The 14,500-nt window shown below is 48.2% G+C and overlaps 1 protein-coding gene across 1 annotated transcript; it reads left to right on the top strand.

The window, feature by feature from the left end:
- On the top strand, positions 1–13,978 carry MPL (MPL proto-oncogene, thrombopoietin receptor). The gene is made up of 12 exons (XM_047873464.1): positions 1–79; positions 229–361; positions 668–846; positions 1,397–1,695; positions 2,089–2,251; positions 2,506–2,632; positions 6,903–7,081; positions 7,244–7,386; positions 9,007–9,166; positions 9,331–9,427; positions 11,539–11,626; positions 11,845–13,978. The coding sequence occupies exons 1-12, from the start codon at positions 1–3 to the stop codon at positions 12,238–12,240; spliced, it is 2,043 nt and encodes a 680-aa protein (XP_047729420.1). The 3' UTR covers positions 12,241–13,978.
- The last annotated feature ends 522 nt before the right edge of the window (positions 13,979–14,500 follow it).

Genomic DNA, 14,500 nt, shown 5'->3' with positions numbered 1-14,500 from the left:
ATGCCCTCCTGGGCCCTCCTGGTGGTCACCTCCTGCCTCCTCCTGGCCCCCCAAAACCTGGCACAAGTCAGCAGCCAAGGTGAGGTGTGTGGAGGGTGGAGACCACTTGTACCCAGGAAGAGGGAGCCCTGGGAGGGGTGCAAGGTAGGAGGCTCCCACTAGTCCCCTACCCTTGCCCATAAACATGCCTGGGAGGACCCAGGGCCCAACTCACCAGCTGTTCCTCAGATACCTCCTTGCTGGCCTCGGATTCAGAGCCCCTGAAATGTTTCTCTCAAACCTTTGAGGACCTCACTTGCTTCTGGGATGAGGAAGAAGCAGCACCCAATGGAACATACCAGCTGCTGTATGCTTATCCAGGGTATGTGCTGGGCTATGCCACACTCCCCTGTATCTGTCCTGTACTTACCTCAGCCGAACCCAGCCCCTGTACCTTCCCTGCCTTTGGCCCTATAAGGGGACATGCCCTCAGTAGCTACTTAAAGAACAGATGTGCTCTGGATATCACCAGTTCAGCCCCTGCATAACCCCCAATCCCACTTATCCCAAGCACTGAGAAGAAAAATGACAGTAATGGAAATAGAAGTTGGGCTTGGGCCCAGACTTGGGTCCTCAGAGCCTGTCATGGTGGCAACGTAGGTAGAACAGACTTCTCCTACTCCCACAGGGAGAAGCCCCGTGTCTGCCCTCTTAGTTTTGAGAACGTGCTGCCCTTTGGAACTCGATATGTGTGCCAGTTTCCAGCCCAGGATGAAGTTCGCCTCTTCTTTCCACTGCACCTCTGGGTGAAGAACATGTTTCTGAACCAGACTGTGACCCAGCGGGTGCTCTTTGTGGATAGTGTGGGTAAGGGCCATCCTCCTGTCACCCTGGCCCCTCTATTTGATGGCCCCTCATCCAGCTTCTAGGATCAGACTGGTCTGTGCTCTCTTGGGGCAACATGGATGCCCTTCATTACCAGATGCTAGAGACACCTCAAGATCCCCTTATCATTCTTCCCAGACTTGGCATCCAAAACTAGACTTCATTTCACACCAGAGACAACCTGTGCCCCACTCCCCATCATTAACCTATTCATCTACTCATTCAACAGTTACAGACTACCTACTATGTGCCAGGCACTGTGCTAGGTGACAAGGATACAGAAATGAAGAGATCCCTGCTCTTGAGGAGCACTGAGTCTAACAAACCTAAAAAGAGGCCACTGTTCTAGTGATGAAAGGAGAAAGGATAAGGAGTTTCCTTGCCCTGGCTTCCAGGAGAGCAATGGTCTGTGATCCTCTAGAACCCAGGGGCTGCCTGCAATCCAGCTTCCAGCTCCTCCCTCTACAGTCCATGGGTTGAACCATAGACTGTGGCACTCAGAGAGTTCTGATGTACCCTGTCTTGCCCTCAGGCCTGCCAGCTCCCCCAAATATCATTAAGGCTGTGGGCGGGAGCCAACCAGGGGAACTTCAGATCAGCTGGGAGACCCCAGCTCCCGAAATCAGTGCTTTCCTGAGGCACGAACTCCGCTATGGCCCCAAGGATCCCAGGAATTCCAGTGCTCTCACAGTCATGCAGCTGCTGCCCACAGAAACCTGCTGTCCAGCTCTGCAGAGACTAAACCCAGCCCCAGCTCTGCACCAGCCTCCGTGTGCTCAGCCCATGATGCCCCAACAGGATCGACCAGAGCAGACCTCCCCAACTAGAGAAGTATCCTGGCCTTCTTCTGCCCTACCTCCTATCTCCTACCCCTAATTTTGCCCCAAGAAAGGGCAGGCTGTACTTCAGGGATTCCAGATTGGGTTGGTCTTTGGGGAGTTAGTATGGGCGTGGGAACCATGTCTATCTAGGAATCTCCCACTTTGGGTCATTCATACCAACAAAATTGAGTGTTTCAGGCCTTTGAGGTCATGGGGCTTTCCCTAAAAGTTCTGAACACCACTTGAAACCAACCTATCTGGCCCCTAGTCTGTGTGCATATCTATCCAGTGGGGAACTGGGCATCTCTCCACAGGTACACTGTGGGGCTTCAAATGTAAGAGATGGAGGCTGTCTTGGTTGAGAGGCAGACCTAGATTCTGAGGCTGGGATTCTTTTCCCAAGGCTTCATCTCTGACAGTGATGAGTGGAAGCTGCCTCATCTCAGGGCTCCAGCCTGGTAAATCCTACAAGCTCCAGCTGCGCAGCCAACCTGACGGGGTCTCTCTCCATGGCTCCTGGGGATCCTGGTCCCTCCCCGCAACTGTGGACCTGCCTGGAGATGCAGGTGAGTCGACAAAAGAATGGAAAGATGGGGAGGAGATGGAAAAGATCTCTAGAGAGGCCTGGACTGGAAATGGAAGCTCTGAGAGCCATGGTCCTTCCTGATGACCTCAAACTTGCCACTGGACAGAGTGTACTGTATTCAAGGAGAGAACAATGAATGAAAGTAAATATTCCAAGTTATGTGTGAAGATGATCTGGATGCTCTGTAGAGCGGGAATGTGTTGGCCCTGATGGGACTTCCTTCTGTTAACTTAGTGGAGATTGGACTGCAGTGCTTTACCTTGAACCTGAAGACTGTTACCTGTCAGTGGCAGCAACAGAACCACACTAGCTCCCAAGGCTTCTTCTACCACAGCAGGGCGCGGTGCTGTCCCGGAAACAGGTGAGAGCTGAACTGCTGATTGAGCTTGAGGTAGTGAGAGAGAGACAATCACACAGAGAGAGATTGTTCGTGGTTCTCTTCACTCCCCTCCTTTATCCCAAAGCCAACTGGCCTCCACGCCCTAATCCTCGGATAGATACTTTACCTTCTTAATCTCCCTCCATCCCCACTGGAATGCCTTGGTTTCGTTCAGATTTAATCATGTCACCTGGACCACTGCAACTGCCTATTTTCTCATTCACCTGCAATTTACCCCTCATGCTGCTGACAGAGTGACCTTTGTTAAACTCAAACTTTGAATGGTCTCCCCTACTCAAATAGGTACTGCAGCCCTCCATTATCTATCAAATCCAATCACAACCTCGCCTTCAAGAATTACCACCAAGCACCTCACTGATCTGTCACTCCTCCCATATCCAACCTAAAACCATGTCTTATTGATTTTACCTATTAAATATCTCTAGAACCTGCCTGCTTTTCATCACTGCCATTCCCCTAGCTCACTTGGGCTACCAGGAAGACTTACTAACTGGGCACCTCTTGAATCCTCCAAATCATTCTCCACATAGGAACTGCAGTGATTTTTTTTTTTTTTTTTTTTTTTTTTTTTAGAGAGAGAGAGAGCTGGAACAAGTGAGCAGGGGAGGGGGGCAGAGGGAGAGAGAGAATCTTAAACGGGCTCCTGAGCTAAAATCAAGAGTTGATCAGACATTCAACTAACTGAGCCAGTCAGATGCCCCTGGAGTGATCTTTTAAAGTGCAAACATGAATATAACACTCTTGGCTTTAAAGTCTTCAATAGCTTCCCACTAATCTTGGGGAAGGAAGGAAGGAAGGAAGGAAGGAAGGAAGGAAGGAAGGAAGGAAAGATGAAGAACCCTATTGTGGCCTTATAAAGTACCGAAAGACTTAGCCGCTACCTATGCCTTCAGCTTCACCTTACATTATGCTGTCTTTTCCTCTCTGACTCTTTGGTCCCCTGCTATCTGCCCTAGTCTCTCCTGCCTCTGGGTCTTTGCACTTGCTATCTACCCAGCCCTCCTGTCTTAACTTCTACTTACCCTTCAATTTTCAACTCAAATGTCACCTCCTCAGGGAACCCTCCCCTCATCCTCCCCATTGGGTCCAATTATATATACTTATTGTACCATACACCTCTCCTTCTTAAGTACTTATCATAGTTACAATTTTACATTTATACTTTATGGAGTTATTTGACCGATAATATCACTCTTTCTCAGAACTCCAATTGAGAAAGGCTGATCTTGACTATACATGATCCCTAAGGGCAAAGTCAATGTCTGGTTTTACTCACCAATGTATTCTCACCTACCACAGTGCCTGGAACATAGAGGGTACTCAGTAAACAAATGTTAAATTAATGAATACTGAAAAGAACCACCATTAACAGCTTTAATGTATTCTTCCAGTTTTTCTATGTACTTAAACATGTCTATACACAACATTTAATTTTCAGTATAAGTTGGATCCCATTATATTTGTGGTTTGCTAACTTACTTTCTTTACTTAAAAGTATGTCTTGGAGGGGCGCCTGGGTGGCTCAGTTGGTTAAACATCCAACTTCAGCTCAGGTCACGATCTCACAATTCATGAGTTCGAGCCCCACATTGGGCTCTGTGCTGACAGCGCAGAGCCTGCTTGGGATTCTCTCTCTCTCTCTCTCTCTCTCTCTCTCTCTCTTTCTGCCCCTCCCTCGCTCATGCTGTGTGTGTGTCTCTCTCTCAAAGATGAATAAACATTAAACAAAAATTTTAATATGTCTTGGAGCCCATTACAAAAAGATGTAACTCATTCTTTTAAATGTTTTTTTAACGTTTATTTATTTTTGATACAGAGAGAGACAGAGCATGAATGGGGGAGGGGCAGAGAGAGAGGGAGACACAGAATCGGAAACAGGCTCCAGGCTCTGAGCCATCATCCCAGAGCCCGACGCGGGGCTCGAACTCACGGACCACGAGATGGTGACCTGAGCTGAAGTCGGACGCTTAACCGACTGAGCCACCCAGGCGCCCCAGTAACTCATTCTTTTAAATAACTGCACAGATTTCCATAGTCTAGAAGTGCCATGAATGGATTAAAGAGGAGCAAAACTAAAGTCATCGTTTCTTCTACCAAAAGCTGCTCCTCCTTTGTCCTCCACCCTACCATCAACTTGGTTTTTCAGGCCTGAAACATGGGAATCACTCTGGACTTCTGCCATTTCCCCACCCTCCAGATGCAATCAGAAATGGTCTTATCATTTCTACCTCTTCAGTATCCCCTCAATCCATATATTTTACTCCACCCCCATTGTCACAACCCCAGTTCAGGTCCTCATCACCTCATACATGGAAACCATGAAAGTGTCCTAATAGATTTCCCTGCTTCTAGTCTGCCCTCACGAATTCTTTCCTACAACCTGCAGTTACAGTGATCTTCCCAAAGTACAATGCTAATTATGACAATTTTTCAGTTTAAAAGTCTTAAATGTCTCCATAATCACTGTAAGATTAAGCTCAAGCTCCTTACAAAGGTCATAAGGCCATCTATGACCTTAGTCTGCCCTCTCCCATTTACCACTCGCCACCAGGCCCTCTAAGCTAAGAGCATTCTGCACACTTCTAATTTCCCCCAAAGCACTGTATCTCTTATCTGTGCACAAGCATGTGCCTGGTACGTCTCTTTGTCCCCTCTGCCTATCCTATTTAAGGTCCAAGATGCAGTCTAAGCACTGCCTTGTCCAGGAAGTATTCTCTGACCCTCCCTGTCTGGGTTAGATTATCCTCCTTGATATGCCCCCCCAAGCAGCCAGTGCACACCACAGAAAAATACCAACTGTCTGTTTTTCTGCCTCTTCCACTGGAATGAGAGCTCCTTGATTATTCCTCTATGTATTCATAGTGCCCAGCACAGTACCCGGCACATGGTATCAATTATTTGTTGAATAAAGAAGTAAACATATAAATATATTAATAAATAATTTTAGGAACAGCTAGCCATTTAGGCATTATAATCAGGAAGGAGACATGATTCACTTGTGCAATAAACAGTTATTGAGGGTGACTATGTAGCAGGCATTGGAATAGAGTAACAAATGAAACAGAAAAGTTTCCACAATGTTGGGGCTTACATTTTAGTCAGGGGGAAAGGAAGGGGTGACAAAGTAGTAAAGAAATCAAGAAACAAGGTTATATGGTAGAGACTAAGTGGGGTGGGGGGTGGGTGCTAATCTAGACTTTATGGTCTAGAGAACCTAGAGACCACACCTAAGTGGCAAAAAAGAATGAGTCACATGAAGACCTAGAGTCAGAGCAACCCAGGGCAAGGTGAAGTGCAAAGGCAGTACATGTGGCATATCCATAGCACAGAAAGAAGGCCCACGTGGATGAAGGGTGGTAAACGGGTGTGAGAATTATAGGAGAATGGCCAGGTAGGAAAGAGTTAAATCATATAGGGCCCTGTGGTCCCCGGTATGGAGTTTGGATTCAAGGTGGGACAGAGAGCCATTGGAGGATTTTAAGCAGAAGAGTGACGTGATGTGATTTTCATTTTAAAAAGATAGGTTTCTCTGTGAAATTATAAAGAAGTACAGACAGAAGCAGAGTCACCAGTTAGAACTTTGCCTTAATCCAGGCAGGAGACAGAGGTAGTTCATCTCACGTGGCAGTGTTAAAGATTTCAGTAAGTGGACAGATTTGTGATATATGCTGGACATTAGCAGATCAACACTTGGGAAGCAAATTCTGGTAGCTATGTGGAGAACAAACTGAAAGGAGTGGACAATGGAGGCAGTAAAGCCAGTTGGGGAGGATGTTGTAATAATGTTATAGTAAACTAATATATAGAGGTGACTAACAGAGCTGCTGTACAACAGATTAAAAACATAAGTATGTTTCCACCAGACAGATGAAGTCTCTTTGAAACAATCCAGTGAAGTAGGTGTTATTAATCCATTTTATCGATGAAGAAATGGAAGCAAAGATCAATCAAACAATCTACCAGAGTTGTATACCAATAAGCCAAGACATGAACTCTATAGCTCATGCTATTTTCATGTATCATCTAGCTCTTTCCCTAAGAGTTAGAGGCTGGACACCAAAGTAAAATTCAGAAAACAAAACACCATGGCAGGAAGACAGAGAAAGGTCTGGAAGCTGAGGGAGGAGTCACATTATGGTCCCTACAGGCCATATCCCCTGTGGGATGGGAGTTATCAGGATTAGTCTCTGATGCAGGCCTGATTCAATAACTCTATGGGGATGATTCTTAGGGACCCCATCTGGGAGAAGTGTGAAGAGGAGAAAAATCCAGGATTACAGCCCTCCCAGTTCTCTCGCTGCCACTTCAAGTCACGAAATGACAGTGTTATTCACATCCTTGTGGAGGTGACCACAGCCCAGGGTGCTGTTCACAGCTACTTGGGCTCCCCTTTCTGGATCCGCCAGGCTGGTAAGAACTTTCTTCCCTTCCCCTCCCACATAGTTCCTGCCCCGACCACTCCTGACCCCTTGCCCAGCATCACCAGTTCTGGTACTTCTGACCCATGGCCCTGGTGGCATGATATCTCATGCACAGAAGGGCTTAGGCCAGTCCCTGCTGGCATCCCTGTAGTGCTCATCCCCACTCCAAACTTGCACTGGAGGGAGGTCTCCAGCGGGCAGCTGGAATTGGAATGGCAACACCCATCATCGTGGGGAGCCCGAGAGACCTGCTATCAGCTCCGATACACAGGAGAAGGCCATCAAGACTGGAAGGTACGATCAAGGGGAAAATGCCCACAGACGTCACTACACACGGTATTCCTGAGTTTTATTGGATCTGTTATCAAGAGTGAAGGTGTCCATGTATCTATGTCTGGGTTTGTAGATCTACGTTTATCTGATTCAACTGGTATCTTAATCTCTCTTTGACATTTGATACTGTTGACTACTGCCATTTAAAATTTTGCCTTCCCTTTGCCTTTGGGATCAGTTTCTCCGGATTCTCATACTATTTCTCTGGCTGAACCATCTCACTCTTTCCTGCTTTTATTCTCATTAACCACACGTATATACAACTTCTTACCAGACAGCTCTACATAAAAGCCCCCAGGGGCATTTCAGACCCAGTATATCCAAAACTAAACTCATCTTCCTCCCCAAGCTTATTTTACCTTTTTATTGAGGTATAAGTTACATTCAGTAAAGTACACAGATCTTAAATATACGATTAATTTGTACATGTATACACCCATGTAACTATTACCCAGATCAAGACAAAGGTTATTTCTAGCATCCCAGAAGCTCCTTGTGCCCCTTACAGTCACCCCCCCCCCAAAGGCAACTACTATTTTGACACCACTACTATTTTGATAAGTTTTCGCTGTTGTTGAACTTAACAAAATGGAACCATACAGTATTTCATCCTCAGACTTACTTCTCTGTTCCCTATCTGACAATGGCACTACCACTTACCCAGTTATCCAAGCCTGGAGTCATACTGGACTCTTCTTCCTTTTCCCTTGTCCCTTCCCTCCATTTATCAACAAATAAGTTGAGTTTATTGTACCGACAGTCCTCACATCCCTACTACCACTGCCTTCACCTCATCTTTGACCACCCAGCCTGGCCCTCCATGCTCTTAGCACACAGAACTACTCAGTAACCCCCAACCAAGCAACTCAGGCAGCCTGACATGCTTCTTCATGTTCCCATAGTCCCCTACTTATATCATTATAGCACTAATTACTTGTGATAATTTACTGGTTTGCATGTCTTCCTCATCAGACTTGTGAGAAACCATGTTTCATTCATCCTTTTCCCCAGTGCCCAGCCCAGCACTTGGCATATCACCAGCAGTTCCTAAGTGTTCGCCACATGATTGCTAGTCTCCCTGCCTGTCCACACGACGCTTGTTCTCTCTGTTTGGAATCTGTCCTTGTGCCCCCAGCACCTAGCATCCGCTCCTGGATGCTTGTTACTTGTGAACAATCTGTGTGGCCCTGAGTATCTGAATGTGCCCGGGGTTTCCATCGCCCGACCTGGACCCTGGTGAGCACCTCTGACGGGATGTCCGCGTGTCCTGGTCAGTGTGTGTATGCTTTGGGGTCAGGATGAGTAGTTAGTTCTCCGTGCAACGAGGTCTGTGTGCCAGCGTGTGTGTCGGGGCGCGTCTAAGGCCTGGCGTGCCTGGGGAGGGCGAGACCGCTGTCAGGGAGAGGCTCTCCGCCAGGATGCATGTTTTCTGTCAAGGAGGCTCGTTGAGGGGAGGGAGGGAGATCCCCGAAGATTCAAAGCTGTACGCTTCTGGCCAAAAGGATGCCAGGCTCTCGAGGCAGCGACGCCGGCAGGCCGCCGCCCGGAGCCTGCCCACCGGCTCGTTCCCCCTCCGCGCAGGTGCTGGAGCCGCCTCTCGGCGCCCGGGGAGAGACCCTGGAGCTGCGCCCGCGCTCCCGCTACCGCTTACAGCTCCGCGCCAGGCTCCACGGCCCCACCTACCAAGGCCCCTGGAGCGCCTGGTCAGATCCAGTGAGCGTAGACACTGCCTCCGAGACTGGTGAGGGCCCGGCCGGGGCAAGGCGCTCTGCGTCTGCGCGACTGGAGGGGCGCCGGCGCAGCGAGGGGCGGGCCGTGAGGGGCGGGGCCGGGGCGGGGTCTGGCCGGCCTGGGGGCGGGGCTCCAGCCTGGGGCGGCAGAGGTCTGACTGGTTTCGTCCCTTAGCCTGGATCTCCTTGGTGACCGCTCTGCTCGTGGTGCTGGGCCTCAGCACCCTCCTGGGCCTGCTGCTGCTGAGGTGGCAGTTTCCTGCGCACTACAGGTACCGCCCCGGTCACGCGGGAGACGGGACCGTGGTCCGGGTGGGGCCAGAAGCCTCTAAACAAGCATCCCAGGGTTTCTCAGTGACACCCGCCCTCCCGAGGACTGCAGGGCCACACCTGTGGCTTCAGCCACCTCCTGCACGTCTCCCCTGGGAGTCGCACCGCCTGCTTACACTCTAACATGCCCGCTATCCTGGACACCTCAAACAACCCCACCTCCTGGCTCCTCATCTCAGCAACAAGGCTTCTGTCTGTCCACCCATCGCTCAGACCTGAACACTGGACACCTCCCTCCCCTTTATCTAGTCTGGCCTGGCCTGGTCATTCCACCTCCTAAACCTCCCTCAAATAGTGGCCCCCTTTTTCTAGCCCTACAGACACTACCGGGCTCACTGAAACAGAACCTCTTCTCCCTCCAATCTAGCCTCACACAGCCACCCAAATAGTCTCTTTAAAATGCACACATGGATTGGCTACTCCCCTCCTTAAGTCTCATGACTAGCTCCCCAGGATAGAGTCCAGACTCTGGAATGACAAGCAAGGCTCTGTAAAATCTGGCCCCTGCCAGAATTTGCACCCCCTCACCCCCACACTGTGCTTCAGCCTTGCCAAACTGTTGGTGATTTCCTCCACAAATCAAGTGGTTTTACTTCTCAGTGCAGGGGATATGATGTCCCCTCTGCCAGGAATACCCTCCCTGGATGACTAATACCCTTTTATCTTTAAATAACTTTCTCCACCAACTCCTAGAAAACTTTCCTAACCCTCGCCTCTTGGCTACTCTCTTTGTGCCCAGTACAGACTTCTATCACAGTACCAGTAGCATTTTACGGTACTTATTTCTTTATATGTCTTCCCTCTACCTTACTTGGTCATCTTTAAATCCTCAGCACAAAGCCTGCCAAATAGCACATCCTTAAATAAATATTATTAATGACTTGTTTATATGGGAAGACTAAGGCTGAGAAGAAATGCCATTGGAAGTTATAAACAACTAAAGGTAGAGAAAACAAACAAAAACATTAGGATAGCATCCTTATGCTTCAGTCCTTCCATTGGTAACACCTCTTGGTTCTTGAAGGCCTAGCTCAAAAGACAAGTCCTCCAAGCAGCCTCTTTTGGTGACCCTAGGCTAGGTTAGATGTCCCTCCTCTGTGCTCCCATCTCTCCTTGAACATACAAGTCTTTCTTTGAATTTTTAATCCATTCATATGTATGAGCAGACCAGATTGTAGCCTCTATGCAGGTAATCAGATCCAACAAAAAAATTGGGGGAGAGGAGGAAGGTGATGCTGCTGAACCAGGCATACTCAGTTCCTTGTCCCTGGTTTGCCAGATAAATCACTCCTCCCCTTGGAGAGATACGAATGAGGTAGCAAAAGAAGCCTGAAATGTTCAGCTAAAGTCTTTCCATGTGGAAATATGAGCCGAAAGAATTGGAGGTTCCCCCAACATACCTTAATCCGTACTCTTCCCAGAGAGACCACCTTCCCCAGTAACTTAGTAATAAACCCCTCTGGTTCTCTTCATTCACCCATTCAACTAATTTTTTGAGCACCTACTCTGGGCCAGATAGTGTTCTATACCCTGGAGGACTGAGCAAATAGACAAACTCTTTGTGCTCATGGAGTTTATATTCTAGTGGAGTGAGACAGACACCCCCCCCCCCGGCAAAATGTGTAATAATATAATACATATACAATAAGTGCTATAAAGAAAAATAAAGCAGAGCAGGACATAGGGATGGGGAAGGGAGGTGATAGTATTTTAGAGATGGCAGTCAGAGAAGGCCTCTCTGACAGGATGACATTTGAGCAGAGACCCAAATGAAATGAGGAAACAAATCAAGAGGCAGAGAAAATGGCAAGTACAAAGGCGCTGAAGCAGGGGTGTTTGAGGATACTCAAACCCCTTTTTTGAAACTCCCCACCACTGACTGCCCTTCCCTCCTTTTCACCTATGCTCCTCTACCTTCCTTTATTGCCTTGACTACACTGTTACCTCTCCAAGTCTTACTCCCTGATCTCAGCTGCACGCCCACCTCCGTGGTCTCCTCCTCCCTCCTAATTCACTCCTGTAACTCAGTCTCCTTCTCTTCCTTCTCCCCAAGGAGTCTGAAGCATGCCCTGTGGCCCTCACTTCCAGACCTGCACCGGGTCCTAGCCCAGTACCTTAGGGATACTGCAGCACTGAGTCCAGTGAGTGCATTCCCTTCCACCCTCCCCACCACCAGCCCTGCCTGGACCCGGACCCTTTCCCCACGTACGCTTTTCCAAGACCCCTACCCACCAGCATACCATCCCTAAGCTCTACCCCCAGCCTAACCCTCCTTCCTGCACAATCCAGGTCTTCCTCCCACAGGACCTGCTCTAATCTGGACTCCTTCCCCCCCCCCCCCCCCGCCCATCTCTCCCAGCCCAAGACTGCAGTCTCAGATGCCTGTGAGGAAGTGGAACCCAGCCCCCTTGAAATTCTACCCAAGTCCTCAGAGAAGACTCCCGTGGCCCTGTGTTCCTCCCAGGCCCAGATGGACTACCGAAGACTGCCTCCTTCTTGCCTGGGGACCATGCCTCTGTCTGTGTGCCCACCAATGGCTGAGATGGGGTCTTATTGTACCACTCACATTGCCAACCATTCCTACTTACCTCTAAGCTGCTGGCAGGCCCCTCTCTCCCAGTACCCTGGACAGATCCAAACCCACCAGACCTCTTTTCCCAACCTCCCTACCCACTCCAACCCCACAACACAAACTTCTCAGACCTCACGTCCATCCCCCTCTGTCTGTCCTCATAGTTGGGCTCCACGACACTGACCACTGATGACGACCTTTGGTACTGCTGCTGACATAAAGCCAGCACCCTCGCTTCTCACGCCAGGCTCATTTGACCAAGCTGCTCTAACTTTCACCTGTTTCCTCTCTCCTCTCTAATGCTGGACTCCTTGAAAAGACATCTCCACATCCCCACTTCCCATTTGCTCTTCAGACCAGTTAGTCCCCTACTTTGCTAAGGAAACTACCCTGGCAGAGTTCACTTCAAACCATGAAATTGCAAGATCAAGTAGGATCTTATCAGTCCTCAATTTATTTGATCTCTCTGTGGCATCTGTCATGGTAGCTACTCATTTCCCCTTTAAATTCTCTCCTACCTTGGCTTCCATAATATTGCCATCTCTCCTGGCTCTGAGTATAGGAGTAGTGGTGAAAGCATAAACTCTGGAATCAGAACTGGGTTCAATTCCTCTCTTACCCACTTGTTAGCTGTGTGACCTTGGGCACATAACTTAAAGTCTTTGAGCCTTGGTTTCTTGTTTATTAACATAGGGATAATGACAGAACCTCACAGACTTGTGAAGAGAATTGAGATAATCCAAATACAGCACAATGCCTAGGACATAGTAAGTGCTTAATATATCTGAACTATTGTAATTATTCCTTCCTATTATTCTCTTATCCAGGCATGTTTTCCACCCCTTAATTATTATAGTTCTTCAAGAGTCTATTGACTTTCCTATAAGCTGATCATTCCAAAGTTCTTATCTGCAGCCCTGACTTCTACTACAGTACCTGTGATGCTTTATGCAAGTGACCGTTTACATGTTTGTCTCCCACTACTAGATTGTGAGCTCCTTGAAGGCAAGCAATGTGATTTATTTGTCTTTTCCCCCCAGCACCTAGAGCAGTGCTTGGCGCATGGGAGTAGGCCTTCAATAAATGTTTTCTAAATGAAGAAAATCTTTCTGGACAATGCCCCCTTAACCTCATGCCAAGCTCCCTCATTCTCTAGGCCATTCATTTTCAGCAGTAAATGTGCTTAGGCCATTCTGTTTATAGATTCCCCTGACTCATTCAAATTCACAAATAAATGGTATTTTTTGCTGGCTCCAAACATACCCACTGTACTAGTCAGGGTCTTGGCAGAAAGAGCACACTCGAACTGGGCATCTTGATGAGTTTAATAAAGGCCATAGTTATAAAGATAAGGCAGGATTTAGGAAAACCATCAAGGACTAGTGCAGCACCAGAGCCCTAGCAATAACTGGGAGCTGGTACCACCCCTAGGCATCAAGGGGTAAGGGGGGAGTATAGTTACCAGATCGTGAGAGAGTAGCTCTAAGAGAGGGCTGCCTGACAGGAGCAGTGACCTTTGGTAGAAAGATACAACCAACCTGTAGGGACATGGCAGGGAGGGAACCAGGAATAAATAGCTCATTCTCACTCTACCCCCATCCTCTGTTCTCCTCTGTATTAGTTTGCTAGCACTGCTGTAACAAAGTACCACAAAGTTGGTGGCTTAAACAACAGAAATGTATTGTCTCACAGTTCTGGAGCCTGAAAGTTCAGGGTGTCATTAGGGTTGGTTCCTTCCAAGAGCTGTGAGGAACAATCTGTTCCGGGTCTCTCCCCTAGCTTTAGTGGGTTTCCTGGCAATCTTGGTGTTCCTTGGCTTCTAGAAGCATCACCCCCAACTCTGTCTTTATCTTCACATGGCATTCTCCTGTGTGTATCTGTGTCTAAGCTTCCCCATTTTATAAGGACACCAGTTTCACTGGATTAGGGCCCACTGAAACAACCTCATCTTAACTAATTATATCTGCAATGATCCCTATTTCCAAATAAGGTTCCACTCTGGAGTATTGGGGTTAGGAATTCAACATATGAATTGGTGGGGGGTGGGGAGACACAATTTAATCCATAGTATCCTCCCATTTGTGGAACCCAAACAGAAACCAAAGCCCAAGGTAATCCATTGAGGTAAGCCATATAAATCAGCCTCACAGGGTACAGCGCATGGTAGATAGGGACAAAGAGTGGGTCTGAATGGGACAAATGGATGACATCCAGTATACTTGTTTTCCAGAATTCCTTCCACTAGCTATGGTCAAGGCTCCAACTCTATTCCTAGGGACTCAAGACTAAGATTGAGAGCCAAACCACTAAACTTCTCACCTTTACACCCACTCAGCCATCATGTCCTCACCACTTTTACTTCCTAGGGTCCATCTCCTCCATCTCTACTGAGCTATTGCTACAGCCTTCCAACTAATATCTCTGCCTCCAGTATCTCTCCTTA

Source organism: Prionailurus viverrinus, chromosome C1 (assembly GCF_022837055.1).
Source record: "Prionailurus viverrinus isolate Anna chromosome C1, UM_Priviv_1.0, whole genome shotgun sequence".
In the NCBI taxonomy this organism is placed as follows: Eukaryota; Metazoa; Chordata; class Mammalia; order Carnivora; family Felidae; genus Prionailurus; species Prionailurus viverrinus.
This window is presented reverse-complemented; position numbering and strand designations above follow the sequence as displayed.